Consider the following 13,912-nt stretch of genomic DNA (forward strand, 5'->3'; position numbering starts at 1 on the left):
GCAGACAAGTCCTGTCAATTCAGCTGCCCCAAACTAAGTTGTTTTGCTGTCACTCCACAGTACGATTCAAATCTTCTTGTGTATTTGCACCAGATGCAAGCAGAAACAGTGCTAACTGTTAGCATGAAGTATTGCTCTTAACAGGAGGCAGCTGAAGATATACTAAGTTGAGAAGATGGTCTTGGTGGAGCTTCTCTATTCAGAGAGCATTTGCTGCCCAGAATGTTCTTTCTTCTCATATTTCCGCTCTTCAGAGTGAAGTCTCTGCCGTGTCGTCCAGGTGATCCGGTCATGCTTCCAAATCAATGGTACCAGCAAGGGGACCTTGTCATTGGTGGGATGGTATCTATGGCTAATTACCAATTTAATGAAGTTTCATTTCAGCAGCATCCCTCTCAGGAGTATTTTGCACATCCAGAGTAAGGAATTCTTATCTTTCCACTTTGTGGCAACTCTTGGGAGAGGAATTGCAATGACTGGAGAGAAAGTTAGATTGTTTGCTCTCATGATGTCAACCCTGTTTAATGAAAGATACTGCATAGTGAAATATGGGATTTCCTAAAGTTATTGCTTGTTTTTAATGAAGCAAAATTCATTAAAATACAGGCAAAATGTTAGAGCAGGAAGGCTAGTTTACATGAGAAGCAGAATACTTGGGGAAAAATGTATATTGACATCTGCAAAAGAGTAAACCTATTAGAAGTGTGAAAGTTGCTGTTTTGTGATAAGAGCCTGGTGTGATTTTCATCAAGTTGCTGAATATCTTCTCCCGCAGAACATCTTTCTCTTTCCTTCCATTTCAAATGACTCCCCATCCCCCACTTTCTTTTCTCACACGTTATAGTTTCCTTTCATTTTGCCCCCATTGACCCAGATAACTGAGCTCTTATATGGCTTTCCTTCAGGAAGAACAATCAATCTTCATTTCCTTCTTTATGGAAACAGTGGTTTGCTAGTGGTTTAGGTCTCATTTACTCAAGGCTGTATCGTGTTGGCTTCTTTAGTTTTGTTTAATGCACTGAAAAACATTTGTGGTACACAAAAGGAGTAATAAGTGAGAAATAGGAAGCATTTTTTCTCTCTCCAGATGTAATGTATGATTAGAATGCCAGCATTTCTGATTGGCATAACAATTTGAGATATGAACAAGAATCTCCTGGAACTTGCTCAGGAAATCTTACTTTCCAATGTTTGCTTAAAAGTCTAGATCGGTACTTTGAGTGAAATGTGATCAGATGCTATCCAATTTCTCATTAGGAAAACTTTAAGTGTGAGGGAAATTGGCTAAACATTTTGTGATTTCATCAACAGTGGAAATAACAATAACTACTTCAGTGTATTAGAGTTGTCAATAGTGGATCAACCATTCCCTAAATCGCCAAGCACCTCTGTGGGGTACCGTGAAAGTAATCTAGAAATATTTAATGAGACATAGAAATCTTCCTGTTTTTAGTGTGCTAACAAAATTCTACCAGCATGTGCTTTCCTTGGCCTTTGCTGTGAAGGAGATCAATGAGAATCCACAAATCTTGTCCAACGTTACTCTTGGGTTCCATATCCATGACAGCTACTACAATGCAATGATGACGTGTCGGACCACCCTGGACCTGGTCTTCAAATCACAGCAATTTTTCCCCAACTACAAATGTGACACCAAGAAAAACCTCATTTCTATCATTGGAGGACTTAGCTTTGAAACGTCCTCCTATATTGCAGATCTTACAAAGTTTTACAAGATTCCACAGGTAGGACCTTTGGGGATAGAGTCCTGAAAATTATCCTCCTCCTTTTTCTATTCCAAAACTGTTGCTATCACATATTGATCATAATCTGAAAGATGGCCACATAGTTAAAATAATTACCATGTTTGTCAGAAATATTTCTCTCTTGAAGAGGGAGGGAGAGAGAGAGAGAGAGACGTAGAGAGCGAGAGAGAGAGAGAGAGAGAGAGAGAGAGAGAGACTGGTGCTCATCTATTTTTAAAATATGTGTGTACTTTATTTTAGCTCACTTATGGGTCTTTTGCCCGTCAAGATGTTCATAGTGCTGAGATTCCCTTCTATTATTCCATGGTCCCAAATGAGTCTTCACAATACGTTGGGATTATCCTACTGCTTCAATATTTTGGGTGGAGATGGATTGGGCTCCTTGCTATTGATAATCGGCATGGAGAATGGTTTCTGCACACCATGGAGCCCCTCCTTGCCCAGCATGGAATCTGCTCTGCTTGTACAGAAAGAATTCCATATTTAACCTACTGGGATAAATTTTTTGAAATGTTGCAGAAAGGGGAAAATATTTTGAACCACATAAATGATGAGAAGATCAATACTTTTATCATCTGTGGAGAATCTTTGACAATTGCATGGGTGATTAATACAATCTTTGTGCTTGCTCCTGGACTTGAGCAGAGTTCCTTGGGAAAGGTATGGATCATGACTGCCCAGATTGATTACCTAATAACAGGAATGCAAAGAGGATTTCGTCCGCAGTTCTTTGATGGTGCCATTTTATTTACAATTCCCTCAAAAGAAATCCCAGGGTTCAAGGAATTCCTGAAGTTGATAAAACCTCCTTGGATTCAAGAAGATGGATTTTTTCCCCTTTTCTGGGAACAAGTGTTTGACTGTTCACTGCCGTCTCCTCGAATGACCCTGCTGGACAATGACACTTGTACTGGACAAGAGAAACTGGAAGACATTCCTGGGGCTCTTTTTGAGATGCAGTTGACCGGGCACAGCTATAACATCTATAATGCTGTATATGTGTTGGCTCAAGCTTTACAGGCTCTCTCTTTACTTCAGTCTAATCACAGACATTTGGGGAGGCATAAATTATCAGAAGATGAAGGTGCACAACCATGGCAGGTGATTTGTGTGTTAGAAGTACTTTGTAGTAGATAGTAGTAAAGTACAAAGTTAGGTTGTATGACTTAAACAGAGAAGAAGCTATTATTAAACCGAAGCTGAATATCTTCTCCATTGATAAAATGTATGGGCATCCCTTTATTTCCTTCACTGTAATATGTTTTCCATTTTACTCCCTGAGCATCTTCAGGATGCAAGGATGGCTTAAGTGAACTAAGATCCAGGTCTTGGTTTTCAAACCCTATGGCTTTTTAGGCATTTCACCTATTTTTGAGAGAATAGAGGAATCCTGCCTTGCCTAGTCAGCTGTCTTCAGGTTGTTACCATGTCCATAGCAGCCTTCTATCTGTGAGAATTACATGAAGGGAAAAATGGGTGCAAAATAAGGAGCAAATGTGGAAATTATTTCTCCAGTTTTTCATATGCTACTTCCTGGGCAAAATGGGACTGGGAACAAGACGTTATTGAAGACTAGAATCTACCTTATCTTTCATGTGACTGTTACTCAAACAGAAACATCTGATTATTCCTATTACCCCTCTATGCAGAGTTTTTCAAGAGGGTCGAAAAATTGACTTTCCATGTTTTGAAACTGTCCCTCAAAAGTACAGTAAACCTAAGAGAAAATTGCTGCTACCTTTCTATTCTTCAATTTTTTTGTATTTATTTTTTTTATTCCCAATAATATAGCTCCATCAATTTCTTAAAGGCATGAAATTCAATAATTCTCTTGGAGAAACTTTGACTTTTTATGATCAAAAGAAGATGGAAGGTGGGTTTGATATTACAAACATTGTCACTTTTCCCAATTCTTCCTTCCAAAGACTAAAAGTTGGAAAAGTAGATCCTGATGCTCTGAAAGGAAATGAATTAGTCATTAATGAGGAAATGGTCACTTGGCACAGATCATTTAACCAGGTATGCTCACAAGGAGAGTTTTTATGACCATTCTTAGATGTGTTCATTAGGTTGGGAAATTTACTTTTCTCCTTCCTAGTGACCCATGAGAATTAACCATATTTAAAAATTTAAAATTAAAAATTAGTGAAAAAAATTTTAAAAAAATTTCCGCTAATTTTTGAAAGCTAGCATAACTAATTTTGTGTACAATACTTACTATATTTCCCTCAAATAGTGAAATGAAAACGAGAAAGAGTGAAACATGTATTTAAGCAACTACATTTGCTTGGTATAGTGAAACTTCCTCAAAAATGTGATTTAAAGGAAATTTCCTTGACTCAATCCTTCTAGTCAAATGGATTAATTGAATTAATCAAGCATCAGATGTTCAAATCCTCACTGAATCCAATTGAAAGAACTGGAAATCCAGATCATCTGTGCTCAGAAATTCAAACTGGGGTCCAGATCAAAAATGTGTATACATTCTGAAATTCAATTTGTTTCATGACTCTTTTGATAGGACTTTTGTTTTCATTGTAATGGGGGTGCACATTTCATTCTCTGTTTAACTACTGATTTTTCTTCAAAACAATAAATGCTCATCTTTCAACATTTTAATATTGATAACTAGGTCCTTCCCATTTCTCTGTGCAATGAATATTGTCACCCTGGTTATCAGAAGAGGAAGAATGAAGGGAAAAAATTCTGCTGCTATGACTGTGTTCCATGCCCAGAGGGGAAAATCTCCAGTGAGATAGGTAAGTTAACAAAATCCTCTGATTTTGTGTATATAGTGATGAAGTGGAAATTTCAGCCAGAATTCTACTTCAGACCAGTACACCATACTGGTGTCTTTGGGGGTGCATTGTGCTGAACTCTTTCAGCTAATCCATTTTTTGCAGAATGTTTATTCCTGAGGTTTTATTTGGAAACTGAGTGCTGCAATGAAAAAATCAAATTCATTAGTATATTAGTTCATTAAAAATTATATGATTCTAAGCACGGAATTAATTCTCTGTCTCATGGATCTACACTGACATAAGGTTGTTTTTTTTTTTTTTAGACACTGTTGTTTGGATAGAAATTTCAGATAGTTGGTATTGATGTGGAAGCCGGAAATCTCCAATCTACACCAACTAATTAGGAAGTATCTCAAAATGATACAATGAAATCAGAATTTCTGAAGTTTATGGAAGTAAATTTTTACTTCTTAGGGACACAGGGCCACCTAATGAAACATTTATTTAACAATAATAAGAATCTGAGGAATAGAAATAAATTACTTCCTAACTTCAATCTTTATTCTTTTCATGTCCTCCCAGCCACTTTTATTATGCTCCATTTCTGTACAGCTTTGGTTCTTTGGAAAATCCTCCTTATTCATATTTTCCCTAGAATGTGTTGCTGTCTAGGCTGTCTACGAAGTGTTTGCTTTTTGTGGTGGAATGTATCTATGAGGAGGAGAGTGATATGGGAGATGAAGGCTATCTGGAAAGATGGGGTGCATTCCAGCAGGGAAAAGGAGACAACAGACCACACAGTCTGCAAGGGGAGCATGGGAAGAGTAAGAGGTTCAGGATAGCCACTCCCTAGAATCTCCCAGGGTATATCCACTAGTTGCTGTAATATAGATTTAGGGGAGGGTCACATAAGAGACAGCACAGCATGCAGCTGGATAACAGTTAGCAGTGTAAGAAGCTCAGAAGAGAACCTCCCTAGTTTCTTCAGCTTTAAAGGAAGGGGGAGGGGAGGCAAGATTCAGTCTATAAAGTGTAAGCAAATAAAGGAACTATACTCGATTGGACGGTTTTATTGTTGTTCTTGGGCTGGGCCTGACAATTTTTGATGCACCTGACCCCAACATTATCGGGGTAACACAAGAAAGAAAGAAAGAAAGAAAGAAAGAAAGAAAGAAAGAAAGAAAGAAAGAAAGAAAGAAAGAAAGAAAGAAAGAAAGAAAGAAAGAAAAGAAAATGATTAAATTAAAAAAAAGATACATATCTCTCTTGAATTATGCTTCCAATATAGTTTTCCCTTGAAATATGTGTAATATATTGATCTTTTTGGAATTTCCTCCTTAATCTGTTCTCTTTCATTTTCACTTGAAATTCGGTGAAACATTCCATTTACATACCATATTTTGAACTGTGATCTTGAAATCAATATGTTTTTAAATATGAAAATGATCATATGAGGTATTGTCGAATCTTCATTGGAACAGCCCTTATAATAAGAACACAAAGTTAAAAATGGATGGAGATTTTCCTGGGGCTATGTGTTGGCCTTGCAGGGTAAACCAGAAAGGAATCACAACCAGATGAGCTAATTCTACTGTATTGTAAAGCTACATTGACAGAAGCTGGCAAGTCTGAAAATACAATTCTCCCCTCCCCCATCCTTTAAAGCTGAAGAAACTAGGGAGGTTCTCTTCTGAGCTTCTTACACTGCCAGCTGCTATCCAGCTGCATGCTGTGCTGTCTCTTATGTGACCCTCCCATTCGCAATGTCTCTTGGCCCAGTATGCAAAGTTCTTTCCCGCATATTGTTACACCATGCTACACTTCCTTGTGTGCATTCAAAGTAATATTTGTCTTAATTCTAACAACACACAAAATATACATAGGGAGATGTTCAAAGGTATTTTCATACTGTAGCTTGTATATTTTGCACCCAAGACATACACATCAAGATGAGGATAGCTATGAAAATAATAAATTATCTTTCTCTTGAATCCCCATTGATAAGACTTTTCCTTTTTAGACGCTGTTGCTTGCTTTCAGTGCCCTGAAGATCAGTACGCAAATCATGACAAAGATGGATGCATCGTGAAAACAATCAGCTTCTTGTCTTATGAAGACCCTTTAGGACTCAGTTTAGCCACTGTGGCTACTTTATTTTTCCTCACTACAACATGGGTGCTTGGAATGTTTATTAAGCACAAACACAGTCCCATTGTCAAAGCCAACAATCAGGACCTTACGTACACACTCCTCATTTCCCTTCTGCTGTGCTTCCTCTGCCCTTTGCTGTTTCTTGGACAACCTGGGAGAGTGACCTGTCTCCTCAGGCAATCTGCATTTGGTCTCATCTTCTCAGTGTCCATTTCCTGTGTGTTGGCCAAAACCATCCTTGTTTCTCTCGCCTTCAAGGCCACCAACCCAGGATCTCGAATGAGGACATGGGTGGGGAAAAGACTGGCCATTTCTATTGTCCTTTTCTGCTCTCTCCTCCAAGCAAGTATCTGCATGGTGTGGTTGTCAACCTCTCCCCCATTCCCAGAGTTAGACATGCACTCAATCACTGAAGAAATGATTCTGCAATGCAATGAAGGGTCAGTCTTTATGTTTTACTGTGTCTTGAGCTATCTGGCCCTCCTTGCCTTTGCCAGCTTCATTGTGGCTTTCCAGGCTCGTAAACTGCCTGACAGCTTCAATGAAGCCAAGTTCATCACCTTCAGCATGTTGGCCTTCTGCAGCGTGTGGATCTCCTTTGTTCCAACATACCTGAGCACCAAGGGAAAAGCCACGGTGGCTGTGGAAATCTTCTCCATCTTGTGCTCTAGTGCTGGGCTCCTAGGATGTATCTTTTTCCCCAAGTGTTACATTATTGTGTTGAGGCCTGATTTAAATAACAAGCAACAACTGATAAGAAGACATGTTTAATGCCTTTTTTCTTTTTCTTTTATTATGTTTTTAAGCTGGTAGGAGAAAGAGAGATCAAAATGAGAAATTCATTCTTAAGTTATTCTTGTGAAGGGAGTGTTTACCTTTCTAATTTACCTATAGCTCTGAAATCTGGATTGATGGGCAATTCTATCAAATTTATGCTTTTTCCCAACAATATCCAAGGAAATCTCATGGAGATTAGTGTGGGAAAACAAAACCAAACTCCTATTTTTAGGAGAACCAGAGAGACCCTTTGTAAAATGAATCAAGGATAACTTTCTAATTGTTCCCATAAATTTTCTTAGATGATACAGTTACATTTCCTGAACTACCAAATGTAAATATTAGCACAAAGATGAAGTTTAAAATGTGAAGGTGTACCCCCATTCTCCATAAGAAAATTTATTTTTTTTAAAGTGAAAATCTGGGAGTGTCTCTACATTGTCAAAGAGATAATGTAAGATCAATGAATCCATTTCTTTTATAACCAAGGAAGATGGATTAGAATACCATTTTCCCTTTTTTGCTCTGAGTTTGGTTTGGTTTGTGTACTGATTACGTTGTAGTTATTAGTTAGTATAAGCAAACACAAATTTTAATAATAAAACAAAAATATCTATTATCTTGAATAATTATTGGAAAGTGCTTTATTTATTTATCTATTTATTTATTTATTTATTTATTACTCTGAAAATGGATTTATCTAACATAGAAATATTTTCATTGGAAATTCTATGAAATAGAAGCTTTTTCCCAACAGGGAAAAATGATAGAGATTAGTATGGGAAGACATTTTTAGGAAAACTACAGAGAAGGTAATGTAAAGTGCATGAATTGCAATTTTGTAACTGTTCCCATGGAGGCTCTTTGATGGCACAATTATATTCCAGAAGATACCAAATGGAAATATTAGCACTAAAATAATAAAGAAAAATTGGAATCCGATTGATTTGAATTTTCATCATTATTGTTTCTTTTCACACCACTCCTCTGAATGTTTCCAGATTCAGCTCTCTAAATGTCTGAAACAGGTCTTAAATTGGTCAAGCAATTAAGATTCTATTTACTCCAAATAGGTTATGATTGTTCAATAAACTTATTTCTGATCTTAGAAAGTGAAAGGTAAATGAAATAATCCTGAAAAAAGACATTCTCTCTCTCTCTCTCTCTCTCTCTCTTTCTCTTTCTCTCTCTCTCTCTCTCTCCCTCCCTCCCTCCCTCCCTATCATCATCATCATCATCATCATCATCATCATCATCATCATCATCATCATATGTCATATGTGGGCAGCAAACAGCAAAAATAAAGATTTAAACTAACAGAAAAAACATGGCACAATCCAACCAGACCAGATTAAAAAAAAAAGAAACAACAACAACAAATTGGCATTTCCCCAAAAGTTCTCTCCCACAGACCAAGATTGAACTCTTCTGCAGAGTCTCTTTGCAGTTGTAGCAGTCCATATATATTAGGGCAATTTATTTTATGGCAAGGGTGTCACCACTGAGAAGTGTCTACTTGGGTCCCTACAGGTGGATCTCCTTGGGGATGCGACCTTCAGCAGGCTACCTCTCCCAGATCTTACAGGATGGACAGATCCATCTCCTAAAGATGCCTGTGTAGTCTCAGCTTGAACACATCCAGGAAAAGAAGTTTGCCATCCCACTTAATACCTTGAATGGTTCTTACCATTAGGAAGGATTTCCTAACAATAGACTGAAAGGTATATTCCAGAAACTTAAAACAATTTTTCAGTGACATGAAAACTAGCCTTCTCTTTGTAGCTCTTCTTCAAGTAACTGATAACTACTAACTAAACTACCATTCTGTTCCTGTTGTTTGTTCCTTGAGAGTAAACCTGCTCTATTCTCTGTTTCTCCTCATACAAGTCAGCTTTGATTCTTCTTATCCTCTGTGCTGTCCATCTACGCTCAAGCTCCAGTTTCTCTAAATTCTTCATGTGTGTTGCCTTGAAGAGGATAAGATCTTTGAGGTGGGGTCTGTTCAATGGTGCATAATTTGGAAACTTTGCTTCTATGAGGGAGCCCAGAATTTTGTGGAACATTCTAGCCTACACTGTATTGGGTCAAAGAATCCATCTCCTTATAATGTATTAATTCAAGGTGAATAAATATTCAGAATGTGTCAGCATTGAGGTATACATCTGATCCTTCAATAGAACATTCACTGTAATACTTTTTTTCAAATCATGTTAATGTTTTAGATTTCGGAATGAAAACGTTAATTTTGGAATATCTTCCCACTTGTGATATCACCAAAAGGAGACAAAGTAGTAAATTCTTCTTTTTTTTTAAGGGTCACAGACACTCAGAGAGAAAACACTGATGGAATAATTATCTGCTCTCTATAATTATGGCAATGAGTTAATTTATTCTCTTGTTCAAAGCTGTAAATATTTGGAGAAAATGGTAGAGACATGGAAAGAGTGAATCTGAAAGTGCTTATTGCAGTTCCCCTGTTCCATGGAAAACTGCAAATAGGACAAGGAGGTAGAAAAAGCTGTATCACTTCCATTGCCCCAAATCATATTGTTTACAACAATTCTACTGTTGCCTTTTCCAACTTCTGGGACAGAATTAAATGTGTATTTTCAGAATTTCAACAGGTTTTTGCAAGGCCTTTATATTCCTGCTATAAGCAAGAGGAATAAATGTGAAAAGTAAGATTAATGTATAGGTAGTCCTCATTTAGTGACTGCCTTGTTTAGTGACCATTTGCAGTTATGCCAGTGATGAAAAAGTAACTTTATTATTGACCTAACATTATGACCTTGGCAGGTCTGTAAAGCAAAGGAAAGCTGAAGGAAGATAATAAGCAGTCGTGATTTCAGTTAGTGACCACTTTGCTTAATGACCAAGGTGCCAGGCCCAGTTATTCTCGCTAAATGAGGACTATCTATATTATCCTTAAGAGATGTATTGGCACATGCCAATATAAATTAATTTAATCAATAATGATTATTTTGCTTCCTTGTCTTCATATTAAGTCAGAGAGATAGTGTGAAGTCCAGATATTGCAGAAAGTTTTAGCTTCCAAGATGTTGCTTCTTTTCATATTCCCTTTCCTCAGAGTGAACTCTGGGGGATGTCCTAGAAGTGATATCATACATGAGTGGTAGCTGCCAGGGGATTCATCATCAGTTGGATGACAACTATGATTATTTACTATGTTAATGAACTTTCTTTTCAGTACTAGTTCTCAGAAATTTTGGGGGAATTCCAATGTAAGGCTTTTTTGTCCCCCCCCCCCTTTGTATCTTGACAATGTACAGCTATTACAGTGAATGGATAGAAACATGGAAAAAAGAATTTTACACTCTCTGGGGACCCTTCCGATAACCTGGAATTTGATATTTCCATAAATGCATGAAATTCTATATTGCCAGGTGGGTAAAATTTGATCAGGAAAACTAGTTACGTGAGTGATAAGACATTTAAGCACATATGATCAGCTCCTGCCTAACATTAAACTATTTTTTTGTAACATGAGAGTCAGCTTCTGCATCATGCTAAAGCTACATGACAAGTGGAAGTTTCTATCTTCTAATACATCTGTATTTTAATTGAAGACCTATCTTTGTGGCTTGTACAAGAAGGCATTCTTTCACACAATGGGACTTCCTCCTTTAGGAATTCTATTTGCTTCACATTCTCAGTTTTGGCTTATAGATATTTGGAATAGCTTGCCATGCAAGAGAAATTAAATGTATGGTTCTAAGCTACCTTTTATAAATTAAATATCTCAGGATGGAAACACTCTCACTCCTTATATATAATTCTGTGGGGTGGAAGGGGGGCAGAAGAAATCTGCTTCAAAAACTGGTACAGATAGTCCTTGACCTATGACCATGCATTCAGCAACTGTTTGAAGTTACGACGGCACTGAATTAATGGTGGTTATGAGTGGTCCTTGGAGTTTTGGCCTTCCTAGCACCCCTGCGGTCATGCGACTGTGATCTGGGCGCTTGACAAATGGTTTGCACTTATGAATGGTTGCAGTGTTCCACAATCACATGATCACTATTTACAACCTTCCCTTTGTAAGGTTTACCCCGTTCAGCTCCAAAGAAACTCTTGTGACACGCAAGTTCAGCAAAGAAGTTTACTAGAGTGTAACGTAGGTAGGTACAGACAAAGCCAGGGTTGGCTTGGCATAACTTACATGGTGTTTTATAGTTTCCCCATTCCCACGCTTTTCCCCATTGCCTAGTTACCGATTACCCGCAGTAATCCCCCCTCGCCCAAATGGCAGATTCAATCTGGTTCTTTTGTCTTCTTGATTGCCATCTATTGTTTGTGTGGTTGTTGCATTTGTTGGGTTTTCCTGTTGTGCGTAAAGCCGGGAGTTCTTGATCGTGCGCTGATCGCTGCGCTTCTGAGCCACTGCACTTCCCTTTGTCTGCAGTGCTCGAGGGAAGCCAGCGGTGATGCAATGTATCCACTCTTGGCCGGAGTTAACTGCCGCCACCTGTCAGCAATTAGTTCGTGGTTTGGCTAACTTCCCCTTTTCTGCTGCTAGCACCCGGGGCGGTGAAATTGACTAGGTGAAACTGAGCAGCGGCGTTTGCTGGGCTGTGCCGGCTGAATCTGACACCCTGTCGGCTTCCCCAGAAAGTCAATGGGGAAGCAAGCAGGGAAGGTCACAAGATGCTGGGATAAGTCTCATCTATGCACACACCCTCCCCCAGCCCCTCTGTGCTCGTGCCACACCGGCCACTTGCACACCCCATGCACCCTCCCCAGTCCATGCTGTGCCTCTCATGCAGCCCCTTGCACCCCCTCACATCCTTGCGCATTCTCCCCAAACTATGCTGCACCTCTCTCACACCCTCCTGTACCCTGTACCCTGTTGCATCCTCCCCGACCCATGCTGCACCTCATGCACCCCTACATACCTTCATGCACCCTTCCCAACCTGTGCCACACCTCTTGCACACCCCCTTGCATCTTCATGCACACTGCCACAATCCTTACCATGCCTCCTACGCCCCTCACACTTTTCTGCATCTTCCCTGCCACACCTCTGCGTACCACCATGCACCCTCACACACTCTCCCTGCCCCACAGCATCCCTTCCTTGTACCCCCTTGCACCCTCACGCCCCTTCCCCAACCCACACTGTGCCTCTTGCGGACCCCCTCGCACCCATTCTCATGCTCCCCAACCTGCACCGTGCCTCTCATGTACCCCCTCCCACCCTCACATTCCCCTGCATACCATTCTTAACCATACCTCACACACCCACACACCCCCTCACTCCTTTCCCCAACTGGCAATAGCCACTTACATGCCTGTTAGCCTGGGACTTGCAACTTCCTGCTGGTTTCCCCACTGACTTTGGTTATGGGAAGCTGGCAGAAGTTGCCTCATCTAACGACTGTGGGATTTGATCAGTGACAGTAACTGGGACTGCAGGGATTGCCATCGTTAAGTGATATGGTCACGCTTTATGACCACATCACTTAGCAATGGAAATTCCAGTCTCAGTTACTGTTGTAAATCAAGGATTACCTGTAGTCTCATCTCAAGAGTCACTCTGAGGTGGTAAACGGTGGTTTAATATTATAGGGTCAATTTGCCACCTCAAAGTGACTCTTGAGATGAGACTACCAGTCATCCTAACTGCAGTGTCTTGGAGCAGGTTGTAAAAGAATGGGGAAAATATCTTCAGAAGATGCTTGAACAAAATGAGAGATCAAAGGGTTGCTAACAGTTTTTGAAAGGTACAGAAGTGACCCAAATAGCTCCCATTCTGCTGTTCTTTAGAAGAGTCATGGAGACCTGAATATTCACTCAGGCCTTCACCGGGGAAGAGTGAAACCCCTCATTTCATTGCACTCGCCATCTTTTTTCTTTTTTTGTTTTATTGTAATTTCTTTGTTTGATTGTTGTGAGCCACCTAGAGTTGTTGAAAGTCAGGCAGCATACAAATTTATTTAATTAATTATTTAATTAATTAATTAATTAAGTGGACTGAACAAGATAAAGGAGTAATTATACTTCCAAAGTTGGGTTCCGTGTTTTTATAATTCATATTATTGAATTTGGAATGAGTTGACATAAACATCCCCACTGAATCAAGGTAAGGTACGTTGGCTAGATCAGGTCAGATCCTTGGGAAGCTGTAAATTCCTCAGATTAAGGTATTTCTTATGATGCCAAAATATCCAACCATAAATTCTCAGATATTACATTGGAGTCACGCCTAACAAATAATTTGGGCAATAACCCATTCATTTCATTACTGAAATACCTTTTGAAAGAAAACTCCATGTGTTCCTATTTGAAAAATGTAATCATGGTATTATAGAAGGCTTTTTGACTATCCTCAGTACTCTAATTATGATCGGAATAATACTTCATAGTAACTAAATTCTGAATTTCTATATGTATATGAGTCTGTGTGTACATTTAGACACAGACAACCACATAAACACAATTCCTAACCGTGGAGAAATG

General features: G+C 39.0%; 1 protein-coding gene across 1 annotated transcript; it reads left to right on the top strand.

Moving 5' to 3' along the window:
- Positions 1–1,583: 1,583 nt before the first annotated feature.
- On the top strand, positions 1,584–7,429 carry LOC148215852 (vomeronasal type-2 receptor 26-like). The gene is made up of 3 exons (XM_088141958.1): positions 1,584–1,745; positions 4,399–4,525; positions 6,528–7,429. The coding sequence occupies exons 1-3, from the start codon at positions 1,584–1,586 to the stop codon at positions 7,427–7,429; spliced, it is 1,191 nt and encodes a 396-aa protein (XP_087998084.1).
- Positions 7,430–13,912: the final 6,483 nt, after the last annotated feature.

Source organism: Python bivittatus, unplaced genomic scaffold (genome assembly GCF_059951505.1).
Source record: "Python bivittatus isolate LINGU-HERP-01145 unplaced genomic scaffold, Pbiv_v1 ctg000420_np1212, whole genome shotgun sequence".
In the NCBI taxonomy this organism is placed as follows: Eukaryota; Metazoa; Chordata; class Lepidosauria; order Squamata; family Pythonidae; genus Python; species Python bivittatus.

Excerpts from the sequence above, each read along its gene's own strand:
- LOC148215852 (XM_088141958.1), top strand. The coding sequence starts at position 1,584 with ATGACGTGTCGGACCACCCTGGACCTGGTCTTCAAATCACAGCAATTT. Across the intron at positions 1,746-4,398 it reads AGTTTTACAAGATTCCACAG|GTCCTTCCCATTTCTCTGTG; the intron begins GTAGGACCTTTG and ends ATTGATAACTAG. Across the intron at positions 4,526-6,527 it reads GAAAATCTCCAGTGAGATAG|ACGCTGTTGCTTGCTTTCAG; the intron begins GTAAGTTAACAA and ends TTTCCTTTTTAG.